General features: G+C 32.8%; 3 protein-coding genes across 5 annotated transcripts; 1 reads left to right on the plus strand and 2 right to left on the minus strand.

Moving 5' to 3' along the window:
- Positions 1-3382: 3382 nt before the first annotated feature.
- Positions 3383-4690, minus strand: LOC111805901 (protein BIG GRAIN 1-like E). The gene is made up of 3 exons (XM_023691187.1): positions 4314-4690; positions 3916-4231; positions 3383-3835 (listed from the first exon to the last, which is right to left on the minus strand). Exons 1-3 carry the CDS (start codon positions 4599-4601, stop codon positions 3423-3425), a joined length of 1017 nt encoding a protein of 338 aa, XP_023546955.1. The 5' UTR covers positions 4602-4690; the 3' UTR covers positions 3383-3422.
- Positions 4691-8198: 3508 nt separating this feature from the next.
- Positions 8199-10936, plus strand: LOC111806001 (truncated transcription factor CAULIFLOWER A-like). Its single transcript, XM_023691322.1, has 7 exons — positions 8199-8389; positions 9361-9510; positions 9676-9775; positions 9890-9931; positions 10036-10077; positions 10417-10544; positions 10712-10936. Exons 1-7 carry the CDS (start codon positions 8205-8207, stop codon positions 10737-10739), a joined length of 675 nt encoding a protein of 224 aa, XP_023547090.1. The 5' UTR covers positions 8199-8204; the 3' UTR covers positions 10740-10936.
- A 900-nt stretch (positions 10937-11836) lies between these two features.
- LOC111805871 lies at positions 11837-18889 on the minus strand. 3 transcript variants are annotated; one of them, XM_023691142.1, is made up of 6 exons: positions 18809-18889; positions 18419-18577; positions 16249-17087; positions 15089-15202; positions 14522-14671; positions 11837-12281 (listed from the first exon to the last, which is right to left on the minus strand). In XM_023691142.1, the coding sequence occupies exons 3-6, from the start codon at positions 17023-17025 to the stop codon at positions 12147-12149; spliced, it is 1176 nt and encodes a 391-aa protein (XP_023546910.1). In that variant the 5' UTR covers positions 17026-17087; positions 18419-18577; positions 18809-18889; the 3' UTR covers positions 11837-12146. The 3 variants fall into 3 exon arrangements, with proteins under 3 accessions (XP_023546910.1, XP_023546911.1, XP_023546909.1); XM_023691143.1 differs by lacking the exon at positions 18809-18889 and adding an exon at positions 18097-18154 and having other exon boundaries at positions 18419-18767; XM_023691141.1 differs by lacking the exon at positions 18809-18889 and having other exon boundaries at positions 18419-18765.
- Positions 18890-20090: the final 1201 nt, after the last annotated feature.

Consider the following 20090-nt stretch of genomic DNA (forward strand, 5'->3'; position numbering starts at 1 on the left):
AATAATATTATAAGCATACCCTTCTTTCCTTTTGGTCCCTCCACTTCCTTTAAATTACACAAGTTCATGATTATAACGACTTTTTCCTCTCCACATCCCCATGGTAATTCAAAACCATAGCCTTTTACAACCATATTCAACTCTTTTTCTTTATTTCATTAAAATATATTTTTTTATTTATATACTTCAAATTTAATTAAATTACAAATTTAGTCCTTAAATTTTAGTTAAATTACAAATTTAGTTCCTAAACTTTTAACTCGATATTAGTAAATTAATAAATATTTAAACTTTTAATTTTAAAAAAATGTCAAATGAGTCTATATTTTTTTAATTTTTTTAATTTTTTTAATATAATATATTTCGGATTTATTATTTGAGATGCATGAAAATATTAAAGTTTAAGGACTTATTAAAAACATAATTAAACTTTAGCGACTTTATTGAATATTTTTAAAATTTTAAATATTAGATATGTTCGAATAATTATAGTTACTAATTAAATATTGAATTAAAACAATTATTGATTCATTTATAAACATGTTTTACCGTATAAAATTTATTTATAATACATTATATCATATTTATTTTAATTTTTTTTTAAATGAAGTGAGTTCATAATATGAAATAATATATTTATCAAATTTTTTAATCAATTATAACGAATTTTACATTTTAAAATTTAAAAATTGGATTAATTTCGACCCTTTATTTTTTTAAAATCACCGATTTAGTCTATTACTTTTGAAATGTTTAAAATAAAAATATATGAATTAAAATAGTATTTAATTACCTAAAAAAATATAAAAAAAAATTATAAATTATTAAAGGAAAATAATTGTTTNTTTTTTTTTTTTTTTTTTTTTTTTTTTTTTTTTTTTTTTTGTAGTTTTTGGTGTAATTATTTTCATGTGTATTCAATAATTAAATTGGATATTATATTGGACGATTAAATTTATTTTATTTAATAAATATAAGTGAATAAATACATTTAAATCCAAGATATATTTCTATGTTTGGGTTAATCAAAACTTTGGAGTAAAATCAATCACTTAGTTATATTATATGATTTTATAATAATTATTATTTTTAGAGTATGAATTCAAATTATATTATATAGTTTTAATATATAGCTTCCCTTTTTGGGTAGATGGGCATCATATGGCTAAGATGAAAAGTAGTTAAGCTTTTTAAATTATATTAATGTGGTGATTAAGAGGAGCCTCTAATCTTCATTAATGAATTTAATTATTATAATTTAAATTTAAAATTATTTTTAATACTCGATATATTCTCGAGACCTTTAATAATTTATGTTTTTTTTTTAGTATTTTGAAAGTTTCAACGGTTATAAATTTTGAAAGGCGACATGTTTGAGGTAACAATTCGGGTCATTGCAGTAATTATTTGTGTTTAAGGTAAAAAAACAAAGTTAAAAAAGTGAAATTATATAATTTTGTACGGGATTACTTTTGTAATTATTTGTGTTTAAGGTTAAAAAAAGTAAAAATAAATATAAAATAAATGAAATTATATAATTTTGTACGGAATTACATTTTTCTATGCATATGCTTTTGTGTTGGATTTCATAATTCCAATAATAACTTTTTGGACCATAAAAATTGGATAATTAAATATATTTTTAATTAATTTTTTATATTTAATCCATGACAAAAGGTTATCTCATTTCATTTTATTTTTATTTTAATTTTTTTTATAATTTATTGTTAATAAACTAAAATTAGATTTTGTTTGAAACAATATTTTTTTTTTATAAAAAAATTCATAGTATTTTTATTTAATTATTTAAAGTAAACAAAACATAATATGTTATTTAAATTATAATATTATAAAAAAAAATAAAAATAAAAACTTCAAATTCTCAGTTTATTACCCGAATTTCAAGTTAAATTTGTAAAGTAAAAAATGAGCATATCCATAACAGCTCAAGTCATCGCTAGTAGATATTATTCGTTTTAGCTCGTTACTTATTATCGTCAGTCTCACGATTTTAAAACATGTCTGTTATGAAGAAGTTTCCACACCTTCCTAAGGAATGTTTCGTTCTCTTCTTCAACCAATGTGGAATTTCACAATCCACCCTCTTAAAGGACCAACATCCTCACTGGTACCAGTGACTGGCTCTGATACCATTTGTACCAACTCAAGCTCACCGTTAGTAGATATTGTATGCTTTAGCCCTACGTATCGCCCTTATATAAGAAACTTTTCGCTCCTCTCTCCTACAGATGTGGAATCTCATGATACCCGAGCGATAATTGATAAATATTCTTTTTCTCGAGATTGGTGGCTCGGGTGACCCACATTTTTATTAATTTGATTTGAGATGTCCCACGAATTTAAAGTTAAAAATAAAAATGTAGGGTGTGACTCGTGAGTAGAGGGACAAAAGGTCCAAAAGACTAAGATTTGTGGTGCTAGTAGAGAGACAATAGCATAAGATTATAGCCCACACTTTAATCTTTTAATTTATTCATTTGATTTTCAAATATATTTTTCTTATGTTGTAGACTAGATTCTTTCCCCACATTGTCTTTTTCAAAAGCGTTTTCCATAGAGCTGGTACGACTCCCGAACGCTCGATAGGTGAAAAATCAATCCTTTTGCACGACTACTGTTATGAGACGGGTACTTAACCGCTCACGAGCAACTCAAAAAGAAGAGATTTGTGAGTATCAATTTTAGCTCTTAACTTCAACTTGGGTATCAACAATGACAGTATTATCATCGAGCATATTGATTGGGACACATTGTAACAACTCAAACCCAAACCCACCGTTAGCAGGTATTGTTCTTTTTGGAGATTTTCACACCCTTGTAAGAAATGATTCGTTCCCCTCTCCAAACAATGTGGGATCTCACAATCCACCCCCTTGGGGGCCCAACGTCTTCGCTGGCACACCATCCGGGGTCTGTCTCTGATACCATTTGTCCTCTTTAGGTTTTCCCTTCTGGGTTTCCCTCAAGTTTGTTTCCACACCCTTAAGTAATACTTCGTTCCTCTATCCAACCAATGTGGGATCTCACAATCCACCCCTTAGGGGCCCAATGTCCTCGCTGACACACTGCTCGGGGTTTGCCTCTGATACCATTTCTCCTCTTTAGACTTTCCCTTCTGGGTTTCCTCAAAGTTTTAAAGAGGTTTCCACACCCTTATAAGTAATACTTCATTTCTCTCTCCAACCGATGTGGGATCTCTCACACACATCAACTTAAGTATCTTTTGAACGAGACCTATCGTTTTCAGGGCAGTGTACCTGGAACGGGATTCCGATCTCTAATTGGTCTACGAGATACTTTCTAAGTATAAACAACAACGGAAAATCAAACGATAGATCGAAAAGTTGAAATTTTTTTAATTACAAAACTTCATTAAAGACCAAGTTTGTTCTTCTTACATCTCAACAAACACCATTAGAGATTGAATTTCTTCTCTTGATGCTATCAATATCAGTAGATTCATAAACAGGCAACCCATTTGAGTAATAATCCAAATCATAGATCTGTAATTCAAACAAATCTGAGCTGGAATCTGTTTCTCCACCATCATCAATATCATCAATATCATCAATAATATTAATGTCATGCTCAAATTTCTTCAATTTTTTCTTCATTTCTTCATCTCCCAATGGTTTTTCAACCCAAACCCTATCTTTTTCTGAAGAACAATTACTCAAATTCTTCTTCTTTTGTTTCGAAGCCCGTTTCTCCAACGTCTCTGCTGATTTTACGTGTCGGGTGAACTTCGAAAACGACAATAGTTCCTTGTAGCTCTTTGTCGGGGTTTGAACGTGCGGAGGTGGTGTTCTGAAACCTATTTGTTAAGAATATGAATAAATGATTAGAATATATATATATATATATAAATTTAGGTTAAGTTGATTCGGGGTTTACCTGAATTATTGCCCGGAGACGAAGAATAGATGAACTTAGCATCCGTTGCAGCCGCATTCGAGGATCGAAAATGGCTGATGCTAATCCTTCTCTTCGACGTTCGGCTTTCGTCTTCCGCTATGTCTTCCACGGATTGCGCAAAAAGTTTCGACTTCTTCTTCTTCGAACTTGAATGGCTAAAGAGAGAGTTTAGAAAGCTTGCTAGTCTCCCACCAGGTGAGCTTGGTTGTTTGTACTTCTTCTCCTTTGTAACATGTTTTTCAACATTGTAAGAATGTTGGGGGAAATGTTCGGGGAGATTAAGGATGTTCTTCACCTATGTCGGAAAAAAAAACATGGTTAAATTTACGCTCGAACTTCAATAATGCGACTCGAACTTCAATATTAAGATCGAAAACCTGCATGTCTAAGCTGATTCTCCCTTTGATCCATCCTTTGTCTTTCTTCTTCACTTTCGGAGTAAACTTTGTGCCGAAACCGTTCATCGTCGCCGAAGTTTCATTGTAATCGGAGAAATATCGAGCAGCTTCAAATACCTCGAGCTCCTTCGAAGCTCTCCTATGGTGGAACATCTTCTTATTGATCATCTCCGAGCTCGAGAGCGACATCTTTGTTCTTCCGAAGGGCGATCTTCTTGTGCAAAACTTAATGTAAAAAGCTATATATATGGAAGAATTGAAGGACATAAGAGGGATCTTGGGAGATATTGTAGTGTGAGAAATGGAAATGAATTAAGAGGAAGACCCACATGAAAATGAAAGGAAATTGTGCTTTAGGAAGCATAGATGAATGTGGGGAAGGGTCAAAAACAACCTTCCCTTTGCCCTTATACACGAACAAATGGTTTAGGGTTTTGCTACCTCGGATTCTATTAGTGGGTCTCGGTTTTTTTCAAACGGGGTACATGGGGACGATACGTATTCCGACATCACAGAATAAGTATTGATTTTAAAATCTTTTGACTAGTCAAACCTGATTTTTTAATCCACGAGAGCGAAACCAGCCACTACAAGACAAAAGATTATATACTGGTCATCATATCTGATCGGGTTAAGAAGCTAAATCGATCCAACCAAACATCGAGAAAAGTGCCGTTATTTTAAGATTATTTAATTAGGGTCGGATGTCTTTAATGAAAAGGAAAGTTGTGTGTTTGTAGGGTGGCCCCATTCATATTTTGGTGCTCCTCTTTAGTGGGTCATTTGGTTGTGAGCTCTTTTTTGAGTTTTCTTTTGAATTTTCATTAGGGTTTATTTATATTTGGATTTTACCCCAAGCAACCTCTTAACCCTAGTGCCCTACCATATGCCCTTGCCCATCACTCTCAATCTCTTCCCACCATAGAATTGTATCGTGTATAGACGTGTCGATATCAAACCCGAGATATTATTCTTAGATATTCTTAAAAGATATTATTGCTTATCTGAATATGTTCAGTGGATAAAATATTTATTATTGTTCGTCGATGTTAAGGTCTCGATCTTTCATCCCGATACTAAATTTCGATGGAACTTAGTATTTGAGGGCAAATTCGTCATTTTCTAATTAAGGACTAAAATGATATTTTAACCTAAAAATATCAACGATTCAAATGTACGATATCTAGTATTTTTGTCTGTGAACAAGTCAAGTGAAAATTATACCCTAAAAGATGGTCGATGACTTACCCACATGATTAAACGTGCACGTAAGACACTCATTTAGTACCGTGCACCCGTCATTATCTTAAAATCACTTTTTAAGGGTTAAAAAAATATATTTTTTTAAGTATAATTAATCTTGATATTAAAAAATGATAATTATTCTTTTGGGCCTTGTTAATGAAGCTGAGGCCCAAAACTTATTACGCTATTGGGCTAAGCTTTGGAATTGGGCTTTCGAAAGAGGCCCACACAAACATAAATCATGGCCTTTTAAAAGGTAGCATGTTAGTGAATGAAAAATAGTTTTTTTTTTTTTAAATGGCAATATTATATAAATTTTGACATTAAACTTATTTTTAAAAATGTAAAATATTTAATTTTAAATTTTAATATTTTTATGATTTTATTTTTATTTTCAGAAATTTCCATCAACATTTTTATCGATATTTATGTAAAATTGATAGTTTTTTCCTATGAAATTAAAAATATATATATATATATATATATATATATATATATACGGAATAAAATAATAAAAAATTGTTTTGATTTATAAATAATTATTTAGGGAGTTGATCTACGTGTCAAGTTGTAATGACAGCTGGAGTGGAGCATAGGCTTCTGATGTCAGCGGGGCCTGCCTTTCTCATACAAAAGCGTCTGATTAGACGATTAGCCAATCATCTCTCGACACGTTTTCTTTCTCATTTCTGATCTTTCCTCTTTTACCTTTTTGCCCTCATTCCTCGCCGTATTAACAAACGTACCATGCTTTTTTTTTTTTATATTAAATTACAAGTTTTTTTTTATTATTATTTTTTTTATTTTATATATTTAGTTTAATTGAAATTTCAAATTTATATTTATTAATAAATAGGACTACGGAGAGGGTAATATAATTAATGTCAAATATTTATCTAACATAAAATTAAAAAATAATATATTGAAAATATTAAATTAAATTAAATACTCGAACTTAATCTTTATTTGGTTTTTAGATTTTCAAAATTGAATATAATTTTTATTTGATTATTGAGATTTTAAAATTGGTTAAAATTTAAATTTAATATTAATTTATATGCTTTTATATCAGTTGAGCTATACTCATATTGGAAATATTGTTTTCTTTAGTTCTATGAGATTTCACATCGGTCGGAGAGGAGAACTAAATATTCACTATAAATATGTAAAAACCTTAATCTTGCAGACACGTTTTAAAATTGTGAGGCTAACGACGATACGTAACGAGTCAAAGCGGACAATATCTACTAGCGGTGGGCTTGAACTATTACAAATGGTGTCAGAGCCAAACACCGAGTATAGTGTTAGCGAGATTGTTGAGTTCCCAAAGAATGTGGAGACGTGAAAACCCAAATATAACCTTATAAATGAATATAGGTTGCAATTCATATTTTTTACTATAAATATAGTCAAACCCTTCAACAATAATTCAAGGATCCAAGGCATTATTTAATATGGTACAATAATATTGGTTCCACCATATTTAGGGCATGGTGTATTTATTATATAGTCCTGGTATTTATAGACTTAGGGTTATGATCATATAATAATGTAGAGACTATTTTTTTTGTCTTTATTTTCTTATTTTATAGTATTTTAATTATAGAATATTTTTAAATACTTTTTATCCAACATTTTATCTAAAAATTAATAAATTATGCTTTCATATCCCACATTTAATGCCCTTATCATATTAAATAATTTCTATATTTTAACATATTCCAAAAAAAAAAAACAAAATATTTTTTATTCTTTTTCATAAATATTTATCAACATCGATATTTTTACTGATATTTCTATAAAGTTGAGACGTCGGTACTAATAGATATTGTTCGTTTTAGCTTATTACAGGTAGTCGTCTGTCTCGCAATTTTAAAACATGTTTATTATGAAGAGGTTGTTACATCGTTTCTCTTTCAAGCTGATGTAAGATTTTACAATCCACCCACTTAAGAGCTCAGCGACCTCGTTGGCACACTACCCGGTATCTGGCTCTAATACCATTTATAACAACTAAAACCCATCGTTACTAGATTTGGCCCATTACGTATCTCTGTCACATTTACAGTTTTAAAATGCATCTACTACCGAGAGGTTTTCACATTAACTCTCCAACCGACGTGAGATCTCACGTTCGATTTTTCATCCGTTCTTTAAATAAATAAATAAATATATATATATTATTTACCCTTATAAAAGGGGTTATCCATTATTATGGTTTACGTGGCGTAGGTCTTATTGCATGTACAGACGCCGTCAACGCAAGCCATAAATAAACGTCACTCTCCATAATAATAAAAATTTAAAAATAAATAAATAAATAGAACGGGGTGTTTTTTAGCCAATCAGCTCTCGACAGCTCATCTCCAAAAACCACTCTTTAGAAAACCGCTTTTGAAAAAACCACTTCTTGGAAGGGGAAAAAAAACCGGTTTTGTTTCCTATATAAGAAAGAACTGCCACCATATCCCATATAACCTAATCAGACCCATTTTCTTTCTCTCCTTGTGATTATCGGATTTTTTTTTTTTTTTTTTTTTTTTTTCTTGAGGGTATTTTGGGAACTGGGTTTTTCTTGAATTTTATTTTTAAATTAAAAAAAAAAAAAAAAAAAAAAAAAAAGGGATGGGAAGAGGTAGGGTTGAGCTGAGAAGGATTGAGAACAAAATAAACAGGGAGGTGAGCTTCTCGAAGAGGAAAGGTGGTTTGGTGAAGAAGGCTCATGAGATCTCTGTTCTGTGTGATGCTGAAGTTGGTTTGATTCTCTTCTCCCACAAAGGGAAGCTTTTTGAATACTCTTCTCATTCAAGGTCGCCATTTTTGTTGCTATTTCTTTTCTTTTTCTTATTTAGATGCCCATGAATCTACTTGTAATTTTGATTTTGGGGTGGTTTGATCGGAAATGAATAGTCGTACGTGGGTTTAGCTTTTGGGTTTGGTGGTGGTTTGATCGGAAATGAAGGGTTTAGCTTTTGGGTTTGGTGGTGATTTGATCGAGTATGAATAATTGTATGTGGGTTTAAACTTTTGGATTTGGTGGTGGTTTGATTGGAAATGAATAGTCGTATGTGGGTTTAAACTTTTGGGTTTGGTGGTGATTTGATCGGAAATGAATAACCGTACGTGGGTTTGACTTTTGAGTTTGGTGGTGGTTTGATCGGAAATGAATAACCGTACATGGGTTTAAACTTTTGGGTTTGGTGGTGATTTGATCGGGTATGAATAATTGTATGTGGGTTCAAACTTTTGGGTTTGGTCGTGGTTTGATTGGAAATGAATAACCGTATGTGGGTTTGACTTTTGAGTTTGGTGGTGGTTTTATCGGAAATGAATAACCGTACGTGGGTTTAAACTTTTGGGTTTGGGGATGGTTTGATCGGAAATGAATAACCGTATGTGGGTTTAAACTTTTGGGTTTGGTGGTGGTTTTATCGGAAATGAATAACCATACGTGGGTTTGACTTTTGAGTTTGGTGATAGTTTGATCGGAAATGAATAACTGTACATGGGTTTAAACTTTTGGGTTTGGTGGTGGTTTGATCGAACATGAATAAACGTACGTGGGTTTAACTTTTGGGGTTGGTGGTGATTTAATCGGATCGAGTTTTTAGGGTTTAGGGATTGAGATCTAAATGGTTTGAAATTGAAAATTAGGGTTTTGTTTAGGTATTTTTGGAATTCAATTAAAATTCAAATGTTTTTTGTTTTTAAGAAATGTGTGAGCCATAGTAAGTAAGTCGTCATGAAGATTAATTATACGATTATGAACTTCATGTTGCAGCATGGAGAAAATACTCGAACGATACGAGAGATATTCTTTCGTAGGTAAGCAGCAAACCGCAGCTTCTGTATCGAAATTTTCTCAGGAAGATTTGACACTCGAGTATTATCGACTCAAGTCGAAAATCGAACTCTTACAACGAAACAACAGGTACGTTATATACCAATGTCTTACACGTCGACACCGATAGATTTTCGTATTCACATTAGCAACAGTTTTTATGATATCGAGACGCCAACGAATTTAATACCCGTCATCAAATCGCATCGAATTTCAAAGCTTTCAAAAGGGTTTTTCTTTTTTTGGTGATTTCAGTCATTACATGGGAGAAGATTTGGATTCATTGAGCGTCAAAGAACTGCATAACTTGGAAGAACAAATGGACACAGCACTGAAACATGTTCGATCCAGAAAAGTAGGGCTGTTCGTATTGTCCGATGNTTTTTTTTTTTTTTTTTTTTTTTTTTTTTTTAATTATTATTTTTAATTATTGATTAATTATTTATATATTTATTGGATTATTTTTCAGAACCAACTAATATGTGATTCCATCTCTATACTTCAAAGAAAGGCAAATCCTCTTTATTTTCCCATTTTTAAAAACAGTTAATTAATTAATTATTATTATTATTATTTCATTGATTTATTTATTTTCTTTGATATATATATATATAGGAAAGAACAATACAGGAGCAAAATTCCCTACTGGCAAAGGAGGTGAGTTTTAAGTACTTTTTATAAGCGATTCTAAGAATAATCGATCGATTTTTATTTATTTCGAAACACGAGATCTTCGAAAGAAAAAAAAAATCATGAAATGGGATATTTTATATTTGGAATTGTGTAATTTTATTTTCTCTTGGGTTCATTTTAACGATAGCGGATGTTCGGGTATTATATACAAAATTTTGAACCCGATAGGTGAATGGGTGAACGGAAGGGAAAAGATTAGCGATAAACATAATCTGTTAGATTAAGCTTTTGAGTTTAGTGATAGTTTACGAGTAATTGTGATTATAATTACATTATTATTTATGAATTTGTGAGAAAAATAAGATCAAGGAGAAGGAGAAGAGTGTAGCAATGGCAGAAGAGGCAGAATGGGAAGAGCAGCAACACCATTGCTACAATGCATTGTCTTTCTTGTACCAATCAGCTCCTCATCAGCCCTCTCTAAACATTGGGTAATTATCAACCAAACCCAATGGCTTCCATGTCTTTTTCTTTGTGAAATGGTGAAAAAAAGTGCTTTTTTTGAAGCGGAATGGGCGTGTCTTCTCGAACTCATTATGAAATAACGTTAGGTCAATGCTTACGTTTCATGTTATCTGTGCATTGTTTGAATCAACAGGCTTGCAAGTTTCGATGGTCGCCAATGAATCCTGTTGCATGTCGGGAACTTTTTCAGGGACGATTAGATTAGTAATTGAGACTCGAGCGGGGAGGAGGAAGAAGAAAATGAGGATGTGGGTAGCTTAATAATGGAAAGGGTTTTGTTCTAAAGAAAGTGGTTTGTGTAAAAGGTAGGGCTTTTAGGGTTACAAATATGAAAAGGTTTAATATTGTTGAATTTTGTCGGTTGGTAAAGAAAGATCGTCTTTTAGCAAGTTACGAAAGTCAAGTTCGAGTAAATCCACTAAATGTTGATTCAACATGGAGCCATTTTGAGATTCTTTATGAAATGAGACATGAAATACAACCACTATAAAGAAGTTTTTGGAGTTACGGAAGAAACCTCGAGCTCATATTGTTCATGAGTTCAGAACGAAAGTTGAATTCTCTGAGACCTAATTTACTGATTTTCTTTTATAAACTCAATGGCAGAGTTAACTATCCAAATGGAATGGAACGCTATTTAATTGAGTAGATGATTATTAAAGGGAAAGACAAAATAAGAATTTACAAAACTTTATAAATAAATAAATAAATAAATAAATCAAGGGTAAAATCAAAATGGAAAGGTTATCCTCCATAAATTATAATTCGTCATGATTATTTATTACATATTTTTGTGAGAAAAAAACACGTGTCATCGATTTATATTAAATATTTATAGTTTTAGTGTAAATTCTAAACACGTGCTTAAATACCAAAAACAAATGGGCTGGGCTTGGTTCTAAGCTATCGCTTGGGCCACAAAAATTCGGCCCAAATAACTATATGCTTGCGGACGTTCTCAGACGCTCTAGATATGTTATGCATATTCTTTTGGTTTCTTTTCTTCATGCTCTTTTGGTTTGTCTGAGATTAATTGTTGCAACCTCTTGTTACTACTACTTCCACAGCTTTGTTAGTGGGAAGAAACTACTATCGATCGGGATCGGGATCACGAAAGTGGTGAAAAAAGAAGGCTGCTAAAACATGAAGCTAACGGAGCAGCCCGTGAGCTATGCAAGGATAACAATTTCTCGTTCGATTTGAAAGTGAAAGATGAGGATTTTCGTACAATCACAAAGAAACCGAACCAACAACGGAGGAAAAAAGCCAACAACAATTCAATTTGATCGTATTTCGTATGAGCTTAAAATAAACAAGTAGAATACCAACTAATGACATATCGAGTCTCCCGACATAAACTATCAGCAGCTTCTTGTCAATTCCTATGATTATTCTTGAGAAAATAGTAATAGTTATAATAATAAATAACATGTATACGAGACCTACCTATGGATATGATATGATATGCCTTTTGCGAACTAAAAAGGGCAACAAGAATATGTAACATTTGCCTGACCAATATCAAATTAATATGAACATGCAGGAAAATAAGAACAATGACTACTTGGTTACCACATAAATGTTTTCTTCATGTGAGAAATAAGTTTAAATTTTTCCTCAGCCTCGACGAGTTGGCGTATGTCTGTGCTGGATACTCGATCGGGATGAAACTTGAGCAACGCCCTTTTATATGCTGCTTGCACCTGAACCATAAGAAAAGGAGTCACTAAATTTCACTTTGCAATAGCTGTGCTGCTAATCGGTTATATAATGTCGACGACCATGGTGATTTGAATCAGCTAATAGGAATTGTTTGTGAAGTTAAGAATCTTTGATCACAGAAGTTAGAAGATTGAGGATTCTTTGATTTCCATATTACATCTATAAAGGTTATAGCCTATAAGTAAGCTCAAGCTTTGCCTTTCAGCAACCAGTCAAGTCGGACAGATGACCAAGCTCGTGCTTGACTAGGGTCATTTTTTACAACACTTGACTTCCACCTAATTGTGTGAAGGGTCAAGGCTCAAACGCATGTCCATATAGGAGATTGGGCGGACTCTCACTCGAGCGTTCATTTTCTACCGAGCTGCTGTCAACCCATGCCAGTATGAACAAATTGTGGCTTCTCGCTGGGGCAATTTTTAAATTTCCTGAAATGGCTAGAACTTCTAGAGTTTATAACTCCCTCAGTGCAGGATCGACCCGATCCCGTCAGGACTGAAGTGTGAACTAGATCGCCTCTAGGCAAAATATTCTAATGAGCCTTTCAAATAAAGTCAAGCATATCAACGATTCCCACGGAGTTGGGCTGACCTTTATCCTGACTTGTTCAAGAATAAGCTGAGGTTTCCTTTGCACTTGCTTGCCCATGTTCTTAGAGAGGTCGAGTTGGCTCTAACTCAACTTATTCTAGATTTTCCCTTGAGAGGCTATAAAAAAAAAAAAAAAAAACCCTCGAGAGATAGTCCACCATCTACTCAATGAGTCATCCTTTAGCCATTGTGCATAACAGCAAATACAAACATGGATAGAGAACTCCTTGATGATAATATACTTTTTCTAGNAAAAAAAAAAAAAAAAAAAAAAAAAAAAAAAAAAAAAAAAAAAAAAAAAAAATGATGCCTGGAATGCAGCGAATTTTGATCCACTTAGCCCATACTCCCAAATCCTTTCCTTTCCAAACTACAGGCAGGAACTCCAAACTGGAACTATATACGAAGTTACTGCCCTGCCCTGTCCTGTCTTCCTTTGTTTTGATCCGCAACTTATGTTTGCTTAAGTTGCCATTGTGTGCGTGTTTGACCACGGATGCATCCTAATATTTAAGGCGGTAATCTACATCATTGAGATATTATGAAATCAAATTGAGATCAATGCTATGAATCCATGCCCTCCAGAATGTGTAGGTGGAGTTGGCATCCCCATCCTTAACCCAACTTACCTTGGCTTTTTGTCTCCAACTCATTGTCTCCCTCTTATTGTCACCACAAAAGGGAGAGAGGACTTGAAGGAAGGAAGACCCATGCCACATATTTTTGAACTTGAAACGGCAGAGGCCCCACTGGGGGACACAGAATCCAGGAACATCCAATGGTCGGACATGACTCTAGGGCCTGAAGATGGTCTAGCATTAAGGAAAGCATCCATCCACCCCTTGGATAAAAGAAATATGTGGATCCTGCTTCGATCTCTACGATTATACCCGAGTAAAACATCCATTTCCTAAAGGAGAACCAAAAAGACCGCAGTCTTACATGAATGTGTTAAACAGTCTCACAAATCTAGTTTTTCCCTTCACATGAAACCTTCTACTGAGAACTCCTAACTATGTTATAATCCCCCGCCAACCATAACCAATCATCCTCAAATTGACAACCAAATGGAGGTTACAAATCGCAACTTGGACAATCTAATTTGATGTTTGGTGGGAAACAAACCTAAGCAATGGCATCTTACTCTTCCTCAAACTGAGTTTGCCTTTGACCATATGATGAATAGATCTACAAGAAAGTCTCCATTCAAGATTGTGTATTAAAAAACAATCACTTCTTTCTTTTTCCACCATCCCATTGGCAATAAGAATCAGATCCGCTACTATTTGTCTTTCCCATGTCGAGTCCGCTCGATTGAAAGAAACCATGAAATTGAGCTTTTTCTACCCAATCTATTTACCAGGTTGATTGATCTAAAACCATTTACAGCATATGCCCTTCTTATATTTGGGATTTGAGTTCCATTATTTGCTTCACCAAGGAATGGAATATGGAAAGCTGATTCTACTAAGTTGAGAAGATGGGAACACACTTACCCCCCAAGTAAACAAAACTCACACAAAAATACTAATATGCATTGAGCATAATGTTGACGATATTTTGTATATTGAAAAAATGAAATACTCACTGATGATGTTTGTACTGACTAAAGAACAAATTATAAAGCATACCTCTTGTGACGAAGGATGTAAACCGCTTCCAACTTGAATTCCCAAGCCGCGTAACAAGGAGGCCATATCGGTGCAGTTCATTTCCAACTTACTAAGCTCTTTTCTCACATTCACACGAAGTTGTTCCTTCAAGTTTATATTTTCCTCATCCTGAAATAACCAAAAATGTTAAATGAGAAAGAAAGCATCCTCTAACAAACTGTCTTGAATTCTGATAGGTATATATATAATCAGGTTGCCCTAGCTTGATTATAGACAACCACCATGAAATGTTGTTTAGGAAGGAAAAATAACAGATGACAAACAGACAAAACCAATCTGGACCAAATCAATTGGGCGTCCTATCACGCTAATTCAGTTCCATAGATTTTTAAGAATCGAGAATTTGAAATAACATCCCCAAAACCAGAGGTATCCTTTAGGGGGGAAACAGAACACTTCCACCACCCAACTTTGCATGATGGTTAAAGTCTATCCCGAAACCAAAAACGTTGCATGACGATTAAGGTCTAGTCAGAAATCAAAAAGCTAAAGAGCAGGAAAATTGAACGAGTATACATAATATACCTTCTTTTGTGTCTCTCTCACTTCTTCCAAACGTTTCATTTGCCTTTTTTGCATGTCTAATAGCCGCATTCTATCCGCTTTTCTTTTTCGACGTAATCTTTGTGCTTCTTCAGCCTGTAAAACAGTGGGGGTAAAATTTAGGAGCTATTTTGGGAAATTTTCTCCATAACGAGAACTGGTTTTGAGAGCTGTTCTTATTCCTTAGAAAACATAGTATGGCTATGCACTTGAAATCAAAATTCACGAGCCTACTTTCTCAAGAATGTTAACTTAGTTCTAGAAAGAAAAAAACATCTATGAGAACAAAATAAGGGGAAATTTATTTTAATAAATAGTTACAATCATCTTTTCACTAAAAGACAGTTTTTTCTACTCAACTTCCAAGTAGGGCCAAAAGATAACATACTCATGCTGGCATAAATGATATTTCAGGATCTCATCCTAATTCAACCTATTAACATATCCAGATCACTTACTGTTGTTACAATTAGGAAAATGCCAAATCTAGAGGTTGGTCAGGTAGGAAGTTGTTCAAAGCAAAGGGAAGCCTTTAGAGGATGGATGCGGCAACGTGTCCTTAACAATTGACACAAGATTTTGAAGTTAATCAATGGATTAATGTAGCCTCTTCTACATAACTTGTTATCCAATTTTCCTTCCATGCATAGATAAAATACTCCAAGTTATCCTCGACGACATAAACTTCAGATTGAGTCCTAACCCAAACAGCTGATTGATAAATTATCTAATATCACGAAAAATAATTTTTCTTCTCCATGTTCTGTTTATTGGTGCAGGGAACACTCGTCTTCCAAATGTAAAGCTAATGTAACCCAAAATCAAAGAGCCTAAACCCCATGAATTCTCAACCACGAGTTTTTATTATTATTCAAAAGTCATCCTAATATACAAGTGACTAACCCACTATTTCAGAGGATACTAGTCGAATATGTAAACCACTTACTAACAACCAACTAACCAATTACCAGACAAGCTAACTAAAAATCATTCAGCAGCTAAAAACTAACTAAATCAATTAAAATTATAATAATACACTGCATCAAACTCTGTCAAGCAAATCCCTTGATGGTTAGATTTTCTTTAGTTGGTAAGCTAAATGTAATTATATTTCATATAAGAGAGTCAATTCACACCCAGACCTGAATTTGTAACTCTTGTTGCCTAGTTGTCCATTCTTCTTCCATTGCTCGCCTGTATTCATCAGTCTCCTTCAGCCTTTCCCGTTCACAAATTAGATCCTTCACAGCGAAGGGTGTAAGAGAACCATTTTCAGCTGAATTGCTCTTTGGTCCAGTCAACAAACAGCAGCCACCATTTTCAGCATTTTTAGAACTGGAACACGCTTGTACGTCAGATTTCTGCTTCATTTGATTTTCTACATCAAAATTGGTATCAGAATCAACACGATGAGAAGCAGATGCCTTATCTTGGTCATCTGCTCTGAAGTAAGCACGGCGAACATCATGCTTTCTCCTCAGAGAAGCCTCTTCCCACTGTTTTCGGAGATTTTCAAAAGACCCTTCCATAACTTCACAATCAGAACTATCACTATCTGAGGAACTGCTGTGGGAACTGATATGTAAACCAAAATGATTTCTAACTGGTGCTTTCCCACAGTTGCCTCGCCTACACTTCCCCATAAAAAATGCATATTGTTTTCGGCTTTGTCGACCATCTAACTCTACAAAATGCCGCTGAGAGGACGAAGGAAAGGTTCTTGAAGGTGAGCAGGCATCCTCATCGGAGCTGCAACCATCTACATATATACACGGAGGACTTTTTCTGCTTTTTGCTGATACTTTGGGCCTTTGAAATTTCTTGGTAACAAATTCAGTATCATCAATGATGATAACATCATCCAACCGATAATTCTCAACATCTATGAAAGCAACATTTTCATGACTTCCCTTTGCCATGTTTCCACTAAATCAATTCCATCTCCTTCACATCATTATGCATACAAGACACAGCTCTTTTTCTGATAAAAAAACAAATAAGCCAAGCAAAATAAATTTATAAACAAGAAAAAACTTTTAACATAATACGGGATTCAACACCAAATGCAAAGGTCTACAACACGAAAACCAGAAGTTAACAGGATATATGCTATCTCTCTCTCTCTCTGTTTGGTAAAGACTACAGGATGAAACAAGGAATATGATGAATAGTGACTTGATTTTTTCATCCTATATTTCCTAAGTATTCTAAGAAAGAGGTCCTTTACTATAACTTTCTCTTTAACTGAAAGAAATTATCTAAGGAATTATCATTAAAACAAGAAAGACATGTCCTTACTAAACAAATGCATCAGAGAAAAAGCTGAATGCTCAAAATTATTGATAAAAGAATCATAAAAAAGCTATGCAATACACATGCATAAGTTATAGGTTATCATCCAAAAACACAATTCCAAAAATGGATTCAAAATGCTTGCCTTTGTGACATCCAAGGATGAGATTGCTTAGCTTAACTCATTATCATACACATGTGAACATGAACAAGAAACAAAGTAACACGTAAATGTTTTCAAAAGTCACCAACATTACAAAAGAGACTATGATTCCCTATACATAAATATTTATGGACAACAAGACAAATCATGTGTGGAAAAATCTTAAAACCTAGGGACAAGAATAACGTCCAAAGTGAGAGGAACAGTTAATCAGAACATTATATTTTATAGGAAAAGGATACTGCAGAAGGCATCCGTCTTATAGAGAACATGATATTTCATAACGTTAATAAGAACCCTAGTAATATAAATGCATGTTATATAACATGGTTTCCCCCAAACATCATCTGCAAAGTTAATTATCAAAACTCCCAGGTATATGGAAGTATAATCATCATAAGCTTTCATCCTCAACATCACGTTTATTTATTAGAAATTGGCAATTCTCAGCCCCTATAGTCTCCATTTGTTTGAAATTAGCAACCGCAACCTAAACAAACAGTGACTAGGAATCGGGAAACCGACGTAATCCTACCTTGGAATCGAGGACTTCACCATCCAATTCCAACGGACGCCTTAAGCTTTCTTTCCCCCTTGAATAATTGTATAAACGCAAATAGAAATCATAAAAAGAATGAAAAGAGACCGACAGAATGAAAGAATCAAAAGTTGAATCCGCAAACAACGACCATAGATAAGGAAAAACACCAAACGAAAAGAGATTCACATCCATACACAGAAACATGTACAAGTCGACGCAGATTGAAGCAGAATAAACAAATTCAAGAAATTAGGTCAGATAAGCAACACAGAAAATAGGAAGAGTTGGAAAGTATGGAATTCAGCGATACGCATACCTGAACTGGAGGAGAGAGAAAGAGAGAGCTGCCGTCAACGGAGAGAAGATCTGGTAGTGATGGTGGGTTGCCGACAGAGAGATTGAATCTCGTAAATTTCTTGGTTGAACTCCGGTAACGGTGGGTGGGACAAATATCAACTCATCCGTGGAACGTGATCTGAAAATTTGACCGAGTTGAAAATTCTCTGATTTTGTTCTTAAATTAAAACCAAGAACTATCAACCCTAAATCAGTTTAATTTAAATTTATACCAAATTCGTTTATATTTTGATCGTAAATCCTTTAAAGATCATCGTCTACTAAATAAAAAATCGACCATCAAATATTAAAAAATATTCGATTCGACACCAGATTTAATGTTGGTAATTGTTTGTGAGTGAGATCGTACCTGTCGAGAAAAATAGGTTTGAGAATAACATTACTGGAATAACTTTAGGTCAATTAATCATTATACGAATATCAATTATAATTAATCATAAATTATGAAAACTCGAGGAAACGGAAAACCCTAGGTCATTCTTCTTCTAAGCTATTACTATATTTTATACACTGTTGTGTCGTTTTTCTTTATTTTGCACCTTACAACTCCTCCAAATTACAATTTTACCCTTGAGGAACGTTCAATATAAGTGAGATGTCTAAGGGGCGGGATAGAAACGAGAAAACCTTCTCCGTCCCCATCCTCGGCCAATTATTTCATTTCTCATCCTGTGAAATTTTCCATTTATTAGGTTGAACTGAACCAACCTGAATTTATTGATAATTTTAAACTATACATATTTACTGATATAATTATATAAATATATTTTTATTTAATTTCATAATAATTAATTTTTGAATTATCTATTCTCCATCCTCTTTGATCAAATATTTCAAATAAATAGATAAATATTTTGTGAATTAACATTTTAATTTTATTTAAAAAAATAAAATTGTGAATCGGAACAACTCTAACAAATCCGTTAAAAAAATTAATTATGATCGATTGAGTTCATGAAAAAAATGCAAAATAAAATAAACAAAAAAAAAAATTAATTATGATCGATTGAGTTCATGAAAAAAATGCAAAATAAAATAAACAAAAAAAATAAATTTACGGTACAGTAAAAAAAACGATATACCTAAGTAATGAAAATACAGACGTTACAAAGTAACTATCAATGGTTTGAATTAGTCAAAATATTTAGAGAATATATTAGTTATGGAATATATCTCACGTATATATATATATTTTATTTGTTATGATTTAATTAGCGTATATTTTATTTTATTGTTTAAGTTAATTTATATTTTAATTATTTTAGTAATATATTTTATTTTATTCTCAAAATTTAGTTAGTTTGATTATTTGTAGGTATTAGTGGGTAGCTTGTATCTCATTTAAACGCGATAAATATCATAAAATTAAATTTTATCAATCCTATTTAGTTAGTATATATTTTGATTATTTTAATAATATATTTTATTTTATTTTTAAAATTTAATTAATTTATATTTTGATTATTTGTATGTATTAGCTTGTAGATTGTTTCGTATTTGAACGCTCATTAAATTTTCGACATTAATCCTATTTAGTTAATTTATATTTTAATCATTTTAGTATTATATTTTATTTTATTCTCAAAATTTAATTAATTTATATTTTAATTATTTGTAGGTATTAATGGGTA

This window comes from Cucurbita pepo, chromosome LG11 (assembly GCF_002806865.2).
Source record: "Cucurbita pepo subsp. pepo cultivar mu-cu-16 chromosome LG11, ASM280686v2, whole genome shotgun sequence".
Classification (NCBI taxonomy): Eukaryota; Viridiplantae; Streptophyta; class Magnoliopsida; order Cucurbitales; family Cucurbitaceae; genus Cucurbita; species Cucurbita pepo.